Consider the following 16,471-nt stretch of genomic DNA (forward strand, 5'->3'; position numbering starts at 1 on the left):
TTCCAAAACATTTAGCCCAACCAAACATGAAAAAATTTAAAAAACATTTTCCAGAAAATATTTTCCTTCATACCAAGCACACCCTTATTTATTTCGATAATTAAAATGAAATAAGGTACTATGAATAGAAAAACAGGAAACTATACTGGAATCATCGCTTTACCTATGTGAAGAAATCCATGATTAATAGGTATATGCATATAAAGTTAACATCTCAAAAGGTCATTCAATTTTGAAAATTTATCTAGCAAAGTCATTAAATTTTATTTCGTATCAATAAAATCACTCAACTAAGGCCTTTATATCAATAAAATTACTTCACTTAGACTTTTATATCAATAAAACCACTCAATCAAATTTATCATTAAAAAATCAAAATAAATTATTTTTTATATCTGATCACAATTAAAATAATAAATAGATAACTTAAAATTACTACTTTATTATATAATAAAATAAAATAAAATAATAAAAGATAATTTTATCAATTTCTTTTGATTAATTACTACTGCTTCATTGCAGTGACGGCTAATAATTTTCAACTTTATTTGCTAAATTATTATTGCTTCATTTGCTGGTAACCACACTTACTGTGATGGTTTAATCAATTTCTTATTTCTGAAAATCTCTTTTTTTCATTTAAAAAATAAAATAAAAGTGAGGTTCATGTATCATGACGACAGTTTGGAGAATTTTAGGTTCAAGTTTGATAAATTTATCTTTTATTTTGAATTTTATATTATTTTATAATGAAATATTAATTTTGAGTCATATATTTAGTAGTTCAATCATGAACATAATATAAAAAATAATTTATTTATAGTGTGAATTTTTTTAATGATCAATTTAATTGAGAAAAAAAAAACTAAGTTCAGTGATTTTATTGATACAAAATAAAATTTAATAATTTTTCTAGATAAATTCGTAAAGTTGAGTGATCTTTTGAGATATTAACTCTATTCAATTGTTAGTTTTTCTTCAGTTTTCTATCAAGACTCAATTAAATTTGAGTTGTATCAAAATATTTGATACTAAATATAAAGTGTTTCATAATAAAGATATTATTAATATACGTAGAAATCAAACTCAAACATATGATTAAGAATAAAAAAAAATCAATACTTACTAGTCCACGATAATCTTTATGAATGATGAGTATATCTTTAATTTGAGCTTTTTCCTATCAACCAACTATGTTCGGATACTCTTTCGTTAATAATGTTTAGTTTCGGCCTATATCTCATTAATTGTTTAAGCTTATCAAGCAAAAGCAAATCTTATCCGTACGTAGTACTATAACTTAACACACATTCCCGGTCCCTGAATAAGAGGCTTAATATCAATGAAATTGTAAATTATAGTATTTGCCTTTTTTAAGTAAACAATATTTTATCCATCATAATAGTACTAATGTCATAAAACGTTGCCCACTATCACAAATAATAAAGGTAACAATTTTATTTTTTAATAAATATACTGTTATAAAATTAGATTGAGTAAATTACAATTGCTTTATGAAAGACTCCTACGTCATTTTACTGTAATAAAAGTTGAAAAACCAAGACACAAACGATAATAAAACACATCTACCAAAGAAAACAGCAGATAATATACAGTTTTCTGTTTACGTCTTATTAGATCATCTCCAACCCAACACCAAAATTTACACCAAATTTTATATTTGGTGTTTTGAGCTCCAACCCACACCAATTTTTACATCAAAATTTTGGTGTGTAAATAGTGTTACACCAAAATTTTGGTGCAACACTATACATCACACCAATTCACTTTTTTGAATATTTTTAATATTATTTTATTATACAAATTTTTAATTAAACATTATATAATGGTATGTTTTAATTAAATCTCTTGTATATTTAATTATTTTTTATGTAATATTTTTATAATATTAATTTTAGATATAAAATTTAGTTTTTTTATAAATTAATTTTTCTATATGATACTTTTTAAAAAAATGAAATTTATATTAATTCTACTATAAATTACAATTAACCTTCACAAAAATTAAAAATGCAAACATATAAATTTTTAAACAAATAAATACAATGTACTTAAAAATAATCGAAAATAATAAATATTCAACAAAGTAGTAATTGACATACATCAAAATTGAAATATAAAATACATAGTAATTTTAAATAGAAGTGCTACATGATATATTAACTTCATGTATTATAATGCACAACATGATAATTGAGGATGAGCATGATCTTAATGCACCAATTCAAGATGCATCGAAAGGTCCAACTCCGACCGTAGAGATGACAATAGATAAAAATTATCAATTTCAACAATTTCTAGCTCAATATAAAAAAACAAAGGACAAAAAAGCTCATTTTGAACTACGTAATGCATTAATAGAGCATTTATGGAAGCACCGTAATGATCTTGAAAGTTGACTATTTATGTAGAATTTAAAATAATTTTTTCAATTATGTAATGTTTATTTAATTGTATTTCACTTTTATTTGTATTATCCATTATTATGTATAATGTATAATATTTGCTAGCAATTTATATTATTTAAAAAATTATGGTACAAAATAATTTTATATTAAACGATTATAAAAGAAAATAATATAAATTATATATGGTGAATGTTTTAGAAAAAAATTATTTTATGAAATAAGAAAATATAAATGAAATAAAAAATAATAATATAATAATAAAGAGATAAAAAAATATTTTTTTTAGTATAAAATTTGATGCAGTTGGAATTACACCAAAAGCATTCCTTTTTGGTGAAGTGATGTTATATAGTCTCTAGTTTCAATAAAGCAATATAACAATGTGATTATTTACTTTAGTTGCAACCTAACCCTGTCCAATTATTTCAATATACTAGCTACCTAGCTAGCTCCACTAATTAAAAACAATAAGTTACTTTAGTAGTTATCTTCAGTCATAGTTCCTATCTAGTAGTATGTGAAAGGATCGATAACAAATAAAATAAAATAAACTATACAATACAGAAAATATGAAGAATATTCAATATTCAAGACGTCAATGTTTATCATGTGATCTAGCTATCCAATGAATATTGTGCTTTACTGTCTATTTTTCTTTGACCAAAAAGTTGGCCAGACGATTATTTTGAACCAACTACAAGATAATGTGGAGAATAATGCTTATTCTTTTCGAGAATAATAGAGTAGAAAATTTCCTCTTTAGATACATCTAGTGTGCAAAGGCCCATAAGAGAAGAGCTTAATTCACATTATTGTTGTATACACTCACGGTAGATTTTCTCTAGCATATATAAAAAAAAATCCATTTTAATTTGGTACATGTCTACTCTCCTTTCTAAATTTTGTTGTTGTAGGTATTTGGTAGTCAATACATATATTTGACATAAAAAAGCAAATGCAATGTCTGGGTGGGGGATGCAGTGCAGTCCTTTATGGAAAATATTTAAGGATTCAGAATACAAATTTCAAAAATTGTAGAGTATGAAAAAATTCTATCAAGACCTGAAAACATTTCAAAATAAATGAAATGTTGGAAATGACATGATATATAATGGGATACCAAATGAAAATTTATGTTGTTTAGGAATACTATTCTGTGTTCGAATAAGTAAATTAAGTAATATTACAGGTTAAATAATTAGGTCTTAGTTCCAAGGAGTGTTTTCATTTAGTTAAGCTCCTTCAAGTATGAATCTCTTTCCTTGTTCAACAATAAGTACTAGTTCATGTATCAAATTAAAGCTGAATAACAAGACATAAGAGTTTGTTATGAATTTCACAATTATCAATTTCCAGCAAACATTTTTCACATTTAGAAGTCGAGTTTTGAATAAGGAGAGCTACGCATCATTTTTGCCCTAGCTAGATTTCACAAACCTTAGGGATCATTATTTTTTTCACTTAGGACTTCATGATATCATCAGTTCTCATGAGATTTAAATATATAAAAATGACATTACCTTAGATTGAATTACTATTGTCGGGTTTATTTACCCTTCAACGGCCCAAGCTAAGTGCAGCCTTAGCATCAAATTTCCATGCAAATCCCCCAAAGTCCATCTTCCATACATCACAAGGCATTGTCCTTGACTGCTTCACTTTATTCCACGTATACACAATTCTTACTATGCATGCAAAACTTGGCAATAATAATAATGCTGCACTTTTATTCTCCTTCACTACTAAACGCACCGCCATCTCCGGCGGTTCTCCTCCGTCCTCTACCGGATCTATCATCCTCCGATACGCCAGATTCACCCACTTCACGCTATCTAAACCGTCCGATATGAACCCCGGACACGTGTCACGCTGTAGATTCATCATCTTCTCCATGTCCGTACTTCCTAAAGCTGATAAATCTACCAAAGTAGTGTTTGTTAAACCGTCCACCATCACCCATGATTCCACAACCATCGGAGATCGGATCTCTACTGACGGATCCGGTGCACCGATAGATAAAATATTGTTATTTATCCATATTGATCGGTCTTGCACCAAAAAGTTGATAGTTTTTGGGTAAGATCTGTTCTCCGGCAAACTTTTAACTCCTCCACTACTTTCCGGCAGCAGCTGAAGAGTTACAGCAGTTTGATGATCATCCGATGATCCATCACTTTTTTCTTTTTTATTAATCTTGCACTGGTTATTTTTCTTAACTCTAACGTACTTTCTCTTTGTTCTTCTTTTTCCAACAACAAGAGTTTCCGGCGTAGAGCCCGGGCCCGAAGAATTAGCTACGGGCTTGGGCGCAATAGGCCGGAACCTGAGCATCATCTGGTTGATTATCGTGGTATCTTTGGGAGTACCTGTGCATCCCGGCCCGGCCCAAGTATTTGCAAGGTCCATTCGGGGTGTGTTGTAGAGCGGTTTTTAGATAGAAATAATTTAGTTTTGCCGGATGCCGAGAGGATTATCATAGTTACAGGCACAGTTAGTTCGTAGGGTTAGGAAGCAACACGTGTCTAGGGCTAAACTTAAAACAGTGATGAGATGTGATTGGTGAGGTGAGATCAAGTGGGTCCCATGTATCCAGGGAAAATGAAAATAGAGTTGCTGTGATTGGTGTTGCAGTGAGAGCCAATAAGGTGAGGTCACGTAGAGTGAGCACTGAGGAAAAAAAGGTAGACACGTTTGTACCTTGATAGAAGCAAAGTGGGAATGCTTTTTTTCTGGGAGGTTCCATTAATTAGACGCGTGTCCATTTATTTTAATTGTTTTTGTATTCCATATTCCCACCCTCTTTGTTTCATCGTGAAAATCACCTCCCCTACACGAATATTTCTTCGTTTTTTTCTTCCTTTTGTTTCAATCGTATGTATAGAGAGCATATTTAGTCAATTTTAAATTCAAACTTAAATACGGAAAGACTAGACTATAATCTACAGTGATGAGAAAGAAAGAATACTTCTCTTATTAATTTCATTTAATAGGATAGTGTTATGATTGGATAATATAACAGATTACGAAAAATAAAGACTTATGCCACAGCAAAAGTTTCCTTATACTTGTTATGTTAATGGTTTATTGGAAAGGAGAATGTTTTTTTTTTTAACATAAATAAGAAAGTTTGAAAAATAAATAATTCTCAACTATAAAAAGTAACATTATTTCTGGAACAAAGTATAAAGGAATGTATAGACTGCGTAAACAAGTAAATGATTTTATAGAAAAGTTGATTTCAATTACCAGAAAATACAAATGCTAAAGTGATTGTGTTTATAGAAATAATATTCATGGGTCAAACACTTGAAACAAGTAAGTATAAAGGATGTATACTTGATTTCAAAGATCCTAGAAAATACAAATGCTAAGTGATTGTGATTATAGAAATAATATTCTTTTTCATGAGTTAAACACGTGATTTTTTTTTTTAATTTTAGGTAATGGCGAAATTCGATTTCAGGACATGTAAAAATTCTTTTAAATTTTGGATAGCAGTGAAATACTTGTTTTGATATATGACAATCTCATTTGAACATTTAAGCAATTAAAATGTCATATTTTTATTATTTAATTATATTTTCGACCATAAATAAGTGGGATGTACGGAGAAAGGAATGGTCATGAAGGTGGGCAATTAATGTAATGGGAAGAAGCATGGTTTATTGGGCGCGTGGATGGTTCAGATCAAAATTAGGTCCCACTCCCATCAATCAAATAAAATAAAATAAAATAGGTTAGGTGAGGTCACACAATTGAATTGATTTGTGATTGGAGCTTACACCTAATAGTTACTCCATATACTACTCACTACATTCATAGAATCTGATGCCACCTGCCCTTTCCATTCATTTTTCTTCTTACTACTATGAATTATGATAGTGAGGTTCTTCCTACATTATATAAAATTATTGCTTTTCTCTTTAATTATATATTAACCATTTAATAACTTATCTCTACGAAATATATTTAAGTTTGGTTGAAAAAGAAGCAGGTTTATTGCTACTTGTACTATATAAAATCAGAAAACCATACTACTAGGATATGAATTAGTATGAGTTTAGTAATCCAATAATTTTGCTTCAAAATTTGTATTAATTTTTTATGTACAAATTATTAACTTGTAGATACATGTCCCAGTGAAGGGGAATTATATTGTGTTAGGGAGGAGTATATGGAAACTATTAGTAATTAATTCATACAAAATTACATATAATGATTGATGAAATCTAAAGAAAAACAAAAAGGCTGGTAGAGTCCTCGACCAAAGAATCTATATTTTATTTTTACATACATGTATGAGTTCTGCTACTTGTCTATTCACGTTTCCCATAATTCAAACTTAATAAAATTTGAACAGATTCTCTGACCGTGAAGCGAGGTACGTATTGATGGAGGAGAATTTGAACTCTTCATGGCAATCCTTCCCTCATGATCAACTAATTACATTTGAGGTTGAGTTAATTAAACTCAAGATCTATTTCTTTACAACTCTATTAAACAAATAACACGTTACAATATATATTGCCTGGCCTCACCCTATAACGTCTCTCGTGGTCTGTACGTCGATGAAAACATATATTGCTAGGAGTAAATGTAATGAGTCAGCAAGGCATGTGGCTTAGAAGAAAGAGTCTATGTAACATTAATATTTTCTAATGTATTGACAAAGATATTGTCCAGTACAATAACACATTTTTCTTTGGAAACAGAAACTTTAGTTCAAATTCTAGGCCATGTACGAGCATGAGTATATATTAGCATATAACAAGATAATTATATTGCTAAAAAAGTAATATATATATATGGGAAAAGGGACAAATATACCCCCGAACTATCATAAATGGTATGTCAATACCCTCCGTTATACTTTAAGGTTGTATATGCCCTTACCGTCATTCTTTTGGGTTGTATATATCCTTGAATCTAACGGATGGACACGTGACATCATCTAAATGATTTACCCGATTTTATTTATTTATTTATCCAAAAAAATTGAAAACCCACCCATTTTCTATACTTTACCCACCCATGGCCCAAATTAAAATATCATGATATTTAGAATAAAAAATAAAAAACATAGCTTTTCATCTTCATTAAAAATCAAATTAAAGGAAAAATGTTCTTCAATTCATTTTCCAAATCTCACAAACAAAATCCTAGAAGCATATTATTTCAATCAAAATCAAGAAATCAATTTCATTTTTTTTTTGTTCAAATCAATTTATTACTACCACCATTGATGGACAAAGCTTCAAGCTTTAAAGTGGGTCTACAATTAAATCAAAAAATTCAATCTCAAATTGATTTGTTATTATTGAAATGTGTTGAAAATATTTTTGAAATAGATGATGTATAAAACACCCAATAACCTAGATTCCTATTGTGCTAAATGAAGATGATTTTTTTTTTTTTTGTTTAGCAAGCATAAAGCTACAGATTTAAAAAATTTGAAAGACACAAGATTGACATAACTGGCAGGGATGTTAGTGAAAGTGAAGAAAATAGTAGTTTTAGTGAACAAGTCATCTTCTTCCTTGAAAGATGAGTTCTTGATTCCATGGTTATGGTGGGTTGAGAAGAATAAAGGGATGATTTTTGATGAAAATGAAGAGTGGATTTTGGCACCACCCATTTTGATTGTGGGTCGGGTGGATTTTTAATTTTTGGGTAAAAAATAAATAAAATCGAGTAAATCATTTAGATGATGCCACGTGTCCATCCGTTAGATTCAAGGATATATACAACCCAAAAGAATGACGGTAAGGGCATATACGACCTTAAAGTATAACGGATGATATTGACATACCATTTATGATAGTTCGGGGGTATATTTGTCCCTTTTCCCTATATATATTATACTATTCCGATGAGTTTCGGAAAATAGTCTATTTAGCTTGCTTGCTCCCACTGATATAATAATAATAATGAATGGCAGTAATATATTTGTATGTGTATTTTGGAGAAAGATAATTTTACCTGAAGTTGATGGTTGTGTATATCATGAGTTGCTTCCTGTTGTCTCTTGAGAATGATTATATATGTGTAGTGATCATTTATAGTATCTAACTTCATTTGACGCAACTGAATGTATATATATATATATACACATATATATATGTTGTGCCCAGACCTCTTTGGGTACCGTATATACTTATATGCATACACATTCACATGGATGCTTCCATTGAGGTATCCACACTACACATGGCATAATATTGAAGTCTCTAGACGACTTGCTTACACAATATTAGTATTATAATTACTTCATCCCTTCTATTCTATAGTGTAATAAACAACGTTTTCTTCACCTTTAATTTGAAACATTATATTCATTTGATATGAAATTTCTCTCTCGACCGCTTTTGGAAAGTGAGACAGTAAAATGAGAGGAATTGTTTGAGACACCAGGTGTCATCCATTGCTTCTCTTCCCCTTATGTGGTCCTCACTCATAGCAATACTCTCACTTAAGTATAGTTTAATTTGTTATAATAAAGTAGTCATTGATATGCTTTCACTGAAAAAATTATACTGTATATAATAAAAAAAATTAATTTCCCCATTAATAACAAGCTATTTATCATTTATAAGTAATCGAGCGCAATCATTCAATATTGATGCTAAAGATATATGATTTTCTGAAAGTCAATTGGTTGTGAAGTATATAGTATTACGTTAAACTAAGTCAAATTAAAACTAATGAATATATGTAGTGGCGTATTCAAAATTTTATGCTTATCTTAAATAAATGTGTTTCTACTTGATGCAACACGTTATATCTCCCAATGACTCTATGTTACTTGTTTTAGTATAAAATAAATTAGTAGTGTTTTTGTCTTGAAATTGTATTGTGGACACCTATGTACTTGTCGTTTAGGAAGAACCCTAAAAGACAGGAAATCTAGTTTATATGAGATCAAATCTTGTGCACCAATAAATAGCTAGTTTGCTTTAATAATTCACCTATAGCCAATCAAAATATACAAGGAATTCAATTCTTCTTTTTATAATAATCTGATATTAATGGGAAGGACGCGTGGCGAACGCTGAAAGCTAGTTGGAATAGACAAGTTGGGTTTATAATTATAAGCAGTATATGTGGAACATGACTATTGGCTGGTTTCTAATTGGTTAAAAAAGAACAAGTTGTGTTTCCTTCTAGTAACCTTTTTCTTCATAAAATTAGGAAAGAAGAAAAGAAAACGCAATTCGATTGTGATATTATACCTTACACTGTTCGTTGAATGTGGTCTCTTTCAATAGTGAAAAAAGAATATACTAGATGATAAAAATTGCCTCTGCTTTTCAAGAATGTAATTCTACCAAGTTGCATGGCTAATTTAAAAATTGGATGTAAAATTTCAAAATATGTCAAATACCACAATTTAGATTTCACTTCATTATTCCGTACTAAACTGAGGCAAGAATTACACAATGTTTTTATCATATTTTCTCAGTAAGCAGAATTTCAATGAAAAGGCAGCGAAAACACTATTATTAGTCACAACTGAGTAATGAATTATTCATGGTAACACACGTACACTGCAAATCCGCCAACCAATAACAATAAACTTACTAGTAAAATTCTTATTTGATTAATCGTATTGGTAACCCTTGGAATATGATTTTTTTTAAGTGCAATAAAATTGTATGTCAAGTCACAAAACTAAAAATCTGGAGAGCAAAGTTTCACAACAGCCAGACAGCTCCACAAACAGGGTTACAGCCTCAAAAACAAGGCGAGAATGTCTCCCCACTATAAAAATTACACGGGCCTCTTATTTCAACTCCAAATAGAAGGAAAATTTTAGCCTGTTCGCTTTACCAAAAACCAGGCCATTCCAGAGTAAGACGTCAAACAACAAAAGCATTTTGAGAAAGATAATATTATTTGCCTGCTCCACAAGCATTTGAATAGGGGATGTTCTAATTGACAACATCAAGGACCAGCTTCCGTGACTTGAGAACAGACCACCTCAAACGCCTGTAGTAAGCAGCTTGAAGTAGTGCAAGGGACAGTACAAATATCCACTTGAAGCCCATCTGCAGTGGAAATGCAAATATATCAGAAACTGCCATATAGTAATAATAACACAAACATCATCATCTGTGCATATACCAAAAACAACAGACCAGTTTTCTCTCTTCCATCTCTGGTTCAGCGGCCCAAGTTAAAAATGACACCACATCTTTTCCCATCTACACAACAATACAAGGAGAAATTAGCTTATTTATACTGAAACATAGTAGTGTAGCTCATCTCTATGAAACTACATGCAGACAGCTCCAATCAAGTGACAAAGGGACCAACCTGAGCTTCTGTTGCAGGGACACCATCTTCATACTCAACAGCACCATCATTAAGCATTTTTGGCATTGCAATAGCTCCACCAGGGAAGTAAGGATTGTAGTGCAGTCCTTCACGAATCTACAGTATGGTTGTAGCTTGACAGATCAGTCAAAGAGACAAGGAACGCCAGTATTGTGTGGACAAAAAAATATAGTAATCTAATTATCTTCAGCTAATAAAATGGTTGACTTTGCTTAGATTATGCTCACAAACAACCACAACAATTAGGAAGGCTAAGTAAGCAAACCAACAAATGCACCATGAGATGTTTCTAGAATGGAGATCCTAGATAGGATCATTTTAGGATCCCATGATTGGATCATAGTAGGACTTTAAGATCCAAGCAAATATACATGGTTAGTTATATTACATTATACGGTTTATTTGCACCTGTTGGTCTTGGAATTTGTTGCACAGCCAATACAAGTTACTCCCTCCATTTCATATTAAGTTAATTTTCGAGGCATTTTCAAATTTTCAAATAAACTTAATTGTTCAGTTTTCAAGATTACTTTTAGAGTATTCTTCCAATTTTACCCTTCATTAGTTAGTATTGGAATTAGTGATTAATTAATATTTAGTTATTTTAATCATAAATTTGACAATAATTAATAAGGGTAAAAATGGAAAACTATGTTCAATTTATGTCTTAATCTACTTTTCTTAAAGGGTGTGAAACACCTAAAAAATTAACTTAATATGGAATGGAGGGAGTAACAAAATACAATATGGGAATTTTCATTTTTCAAATTAACTTAATTGTTCAGTTTTCAAGACTACTTTTAGAGTGTTCTTCCTATTTTACCCTTCATTAGTTAGTATTGGAATTAGTGATTAATTAATATTTAGTTATTTTAATCATAAATTTGACAATAATTAATAAGGGTAAAAATGGAAAACTATGTTCAATTTATGTCTTAATCTACTTTTCTTAAAGGGTGTGAAACACCTAAAAAATTAACTTAATATGGAATGGAGGGAGTAACAAAATACAATATGGGAATTTCATAAAATTGACAAATTAGTAGGATACTAGGATCATTGTGACCGAGTGAAGCCTTAAGATCTACTGTCTGAATTGATCTAATACAATCCTACAAACAGGATCATAAATTCTCATGTGAGATCCTATGCAACTATAAGTGTGATCCAACATACACTGATCCTCTCACTACTCTATTCCCATAAGTGATTTGGTTAAATTAATGAAATTGTACTGTAGGATTGTTGATTTAAATTCAGGTCACAGCTTCAGATTACGTAGAATAAGATGCCTATCAGTGTCAAAGCAGTTCACGAACCCTGTCCTCTCAGTTGCAGAGTCAAATACATCACGACAAGGGCTGGAGACTTATCCTACTTTGCTTACAGCCGGAAACAAGAAATCACTGTGTCATAATGTTCTTGTGTCACATGTTAGGGGTAATTTCCTTTTTCGACTACAACACAAGGTACAATAACAAAAAGAAAAAAAAAATTAGAGACATACATGTGGATTCAAATGTTTAGAGAGAACCGTGAATGAGAATTAATTCCACTAGAAAAAGTTGCTCAGGCCACTTAGGCCACACAATCAGCTACGTAATAAAGGGAAAAAACCCATTTCATACTAAAAGGCCCATTCTGCCCCTCAGGGATTTCTTGGTTATCAAAAGAAAAAAAATCATATGGGAAGTCAAAAATCAACAGTGCAGAAGGTATAAAAGCTTCAAGATTGAAAACTTAAAGAGTCTAAGATACACAAAGGACAATGATGCATACCGAAACACCAGCAGGAGGATCACGATAGCCAGTAAGAAGAGCAAACACATAGTTTTGACCATTATGGCGTGCCTGAGAAACAGAATGAAAGCTAAATGGGGCAGATAACAGTAATGACTGAAATAGGAACAGAAAGGAGATTTATTCTTTAAAAAAACAGAAACAGAAAGGCGGAAATACTTTTGTAATAAGACTTAAATCTGGAGGGTAGGCCCCCCCATTAGCAAATCTAGCAGCAGCTTCATTTGGATATGGCTGAGGAAAACGATCACTCAGTTTACCAGGACGGGTAAACATTTCACCCTCATCATTAGGCCCATCCTCCACCTCAATCTCAGCTGCCATAGCCTTTACTTCCTCCTCTGTATATGCCACCCCGACCAAGTCACGATATGAAACAAGTGACATTGAATGACAAGATGCACATACTTGTTGATAAACCTGGTGACCACGACGAATCCTGTTTGCCAAAAGAGCACAAAATATAATTCAACTAAAATAAGACTATATAGCTAGTTGAATTCTGTAAGCAGGTCTTGATCACTTTCTTTTTATCCCAGCAGTATAAATTTAAGCAATGCACAATATCTTTTTTCTTCCTTCGATAAGGTAATGTAAAATGCGAAATATGAAGATCTGCTTATTCTTTGAGATGAAAAAGCTCCCCACTAGACACAGTATAGGAGTGTTTTCTCTGAACGGCATGGGCCAACGCGTATAAGCTTGGGCATTCTTAACATGGCTCATTTGATGATATATCATTTGGATGGACTCAGATCCTTTCATGTAGGAGAGTCTTTGATGGGCTTTGAATTTGGATAGATCCAGCGGGCCTTCTTGCGTGGACTTGGGCTTGCTTTGATGATGAGTAGGCTTGTTGTGCTTTGGCCCTTCTGTGGGCTTTTATCGAGGAAAGCAGGCTTGATAGGGCCAAGTCTTCATTTGTAGGACTTTGATGGTTCATGTCATTCATGTAGGCTTGGGTCTTTCATTCGGGCCCTATTGGGGCACCCTGTGGGCCAATGCGTATAAGCTTGGGCTTTCTTAACGTGGCTCATTTGACGACTCAGTACATGGATGTCACGAATCTATTGGCATAGAATATGGAATCTTTTCTACGTAAGCTGGTTAAAGATGCAAAAAGTCTCGATGTTATATATCTTGGCATTTTGAAATTAAAGAGACAAGAAGTACAATTGTAAACCAAATGAGAAGCAATATTCATAGTCGGTGCTTGGCATTGTTTCCATTTCATAAAAGACTTCCATGTTTTCAGGCCAAACATTAGGATGGAACAGCACTTCATTTAGAAAGGTCATTCTATGCTATGCCATATAAATGCAAATTGAATGTAGTGTACTTTAAGTGATTGACCCATATTATTGTTGTAATGCACCTGGCAAAATCCCTCTATCACAAAATCTGCAGATACCCTGAAATCCTTATCCTTTTCTTTAAAGGGATGGAAGTATACACTTCACAGAACATTCTTTATCCGAAATACACGTAAAAGCCTGACATCTTTAACCGTTTTCTTGATGGGACAAGGAAAGTGGGAGACGGGGCAACTGAAAGCAGAGAACAAAAAATACAACAGAGAGCAAAGGGGGGATAAGAGATTCAGGAGAAACTCACGAAGCATGATCGTATGAACTAAGAATGCCTGCATGAGGCCAAGGATAGCTTGGACATTCCAATCCGTGTTCAGCCTCATCAGCAGATGCTACTGTCGCAAAACCTAGAAGTCCAGATACACCCGCTCCAATGAGTGCTAATGTTCTGAAGGACTTCATGCCAAAAGATCCAAATTCTTCTTGAGTTTTTTTGGAAACAAAGGGTGATAAAATTGGAGATGCCTGCAAATTCATGTAGTTTTAACGAATGATTTGTACAACTTGAAATTGATAGGACCCAAGTCTTTCAACTAAATCAGTACCAATCACAAAATTTCCCACATCAGATATGAGCTCTAGAACAGCCAGTGGTGATTTGTCAGACTACTTATTAGCTTATTGCTGCAAGAAGGATGTAATGTGATCAGGTAGTACAGCATGTTTACCTATATAACTGCCAACACAAGCAGGAAAATGCAGACCCCATTCGCATAAAACAATTTAATGCAGGCTCACAAAATGCTGAGTCCGCTTTCCAATTTGCATTGTCACAGAGAACATTCCAGTTTGCTAGATTGAATATATTGAATACAATTTTAGTACACTTAAACTTTAATAGAACCCACTTCTATTAGTCCTTAAAACACTAATCCTCTATTATAATTTATTCCTACACCACACAGAAATCAAAACATGACCCAACATATTGTCGAACAAAATATAAACAGCTCTGACATGAGTGTACACAAAAAGCATTTTTTGAAGGGATTAAGAAAGTATGCATTTTGAAGGCAATAAATCTCCTTATATACATAAACCAATAACTCAAGAGTATAAGCACGTAAACCAATGACTCAAGAGTATAAGCATCGGCTAAGAAGAAAGGATGTACAGCCATACCGTGGATTCAGATTGAAATTTCCTGCCTAGTAACCGATGGACTGCTCTACCTCCCAACATTATTAGTCAATCCCTCTGTCAGGAAATCAGAAAAGTTAAAATAGGAAACAAAACATAAAACATAACTCAACAGATTTGATTATTTTACTCCAAAGTCAATACGCCTAAGAACGGACTATTTATTTAACATAACTCCTTCTACAGTTCCCTATTCCCCTAGCAAACAACTTTCTGCGATCTGCAAATTCGTTCTACTCAAAACAACGTCAACAAGTAAGGCGAATCCTAGGGTCCTTTTCAAAATGAAACAAGCTAGAGCTTCGAAGAAATTGAGGAGAGGCGAGGGGAGAAAAGCTCACCGGAAAAGGACCGTAGAGAGGATTGATCGACGGCGATAGGACAAACAGCGCCTGAGAGATCCGGAAAACCAGACTAGTCTTCAAAACTATTAAGAATATTCTAAGAGGAGGAGGTTTTGCTCCAGGACGAGCTGTTCTATCTTTCTCGTTGGGCCTTCCGATAATAAATGGTATTGGGCCCAAAGAAGAAAACCCAGCTAATTTAATTGGGCCTTTGGAGGATCAAAGAAAGTTGGCCCAAAGGAGAAGTAAAGTTTAACCGTGTAAAGACTATATTGTATATTTATACAACACATAAAATCGAGAATGCAATTTCACTTACATAATACATAAGGCTAAGGTTGACGATGATGTTGCACAATGTATTGGAGCGGAGTAGGAGAAATGGAGGCTCTTGGTCAAATGGACGTGTGAGCATATTAGGTGATATGTGATAAGAAATTACATTATATGAGGTAAGGTGGAAGTGATATTTATGGACCATGGTGGACAAGATGAGCAAAGCAGGACATAGTTCAAGCATGTAAAGTGTGTAGATAGACCTATAAAGAAATGTGAGAGGTTGACAACAATAAGGGATCGTTTGGTGTAATGGACAAGAGAATTTTATCCAGGGATAATATTTAAGTGGCCTTTAATCTACTGTTTAGTTGCCAAGGATGGGATAACTTATCCTGGGATTGGGTAGGTAAAATAACAAATATACCCTTCTTAAACCCCACTTTTATACACCACTTTACATTCATATATATTAACATAACTTTTAACAACATTTATAATAATGTTCACAACCTTAGTTATTCGTTGCTCTAATGATAATATATTTTTCTATTAATAAATTACATTATATATATATAATTCTTATTTATGTTCTTATATTTATATTTAATTTCTCTCAAAAAGTTCACTACACTACTAAATTGCATATTTTTTATTAAATAGTTTATTACTCACTTAAAAAATTATATTTTATATTTATCAATTAAAATGTAGATAACTTTAACAATAAAATTTCTTTTACTTTTAATAAACTTAAAATGAAAGTTTTATTTTAAGC

At 32.1% G+C, this 16,471-nt stretch overlaps 2 protein-coding genes and 1 long non-coding RNA gene across 3 annotated transcripts; all 3 read right to left on the reverse strand.

The window, feature by feature from the left end:
* Positions 1–3,986: 3,986 nt before the first annotated feature.
* On the reverse strand, positions 3,987–4,835 carry LOC102597777 (uncharacterized). Its single transcript, XM_006338612.2, has one exon. The coding sequence runs from the start codon at positions 4,833–4,835 to the stop codon at positions 3,987–3,989; it is 849 nt and encodes a 282-aa protein (XP_006338674.1).
* Positions 4,836–5,539: 704 nt separating this feature from the next.
* LOC107060154 (uncharacterized) lies at positions 5,540–8,863 on the reverse strand. Its single transcript, XR_001473177.1, has 2 exons — positions 8,409–8,863; positions 5,540–6,868 (listed from the first exon to the last, which is right to left on the reverse strand). It is a non-coding gene; the product is annotated as an uncharacterized lncRNA (long non-coding RNA).
* A 1,140-nt stretch (positions 8,864–10,003) lies between these two features.
* Positions 10,004–15,548, reverse strand: LOC102598087 (cytochrome c1-2, heme protein, mitochondrial-like). Its single transcript, XM_006338613.2, has 8 exons — positions 15,415–15,548; positions 15,056–15,130; positions 14,178–14,398; positions 12,723–13,002; positions 12,543–12,614; positions 10,743–10,859; positions 10,565–10,630; positions 10,004–10,474 (listed from the first exon to the last, which is right to left on the reverse strand). Exons 2-8 carry the CDS (start codon positions 15,113–15,115, stop codon positions 10,358–10,360), a joined length of 933 nt encoding a protein of 310 aa, XP_006338675.1. The 5' UTR covers positions 15,116–15,130; positions 15,415–15,548; the 3' UTR covers positions 10,004–10,357.
* Between the last annotated feature and the right edge of the window lie 923 nt (positions 15,549–16,471).

This window comes from Solanum tuberosum, unplaced genomic scaffold, assembly GCF_000226075.1.
Source record: "Solanum tuberosum cultivar DM 1-3 516 R44 unplaced genomic scaffold, SolTub_3.0 scf00004, whole genome shotgun sequence".
Taxonomy (NCBI): Eukaryota; Viridiplantae; Streptophyta; class Magnoliopsida; order Solanales; family Solanaceae; genus Solanum; species Solanum tuberosum.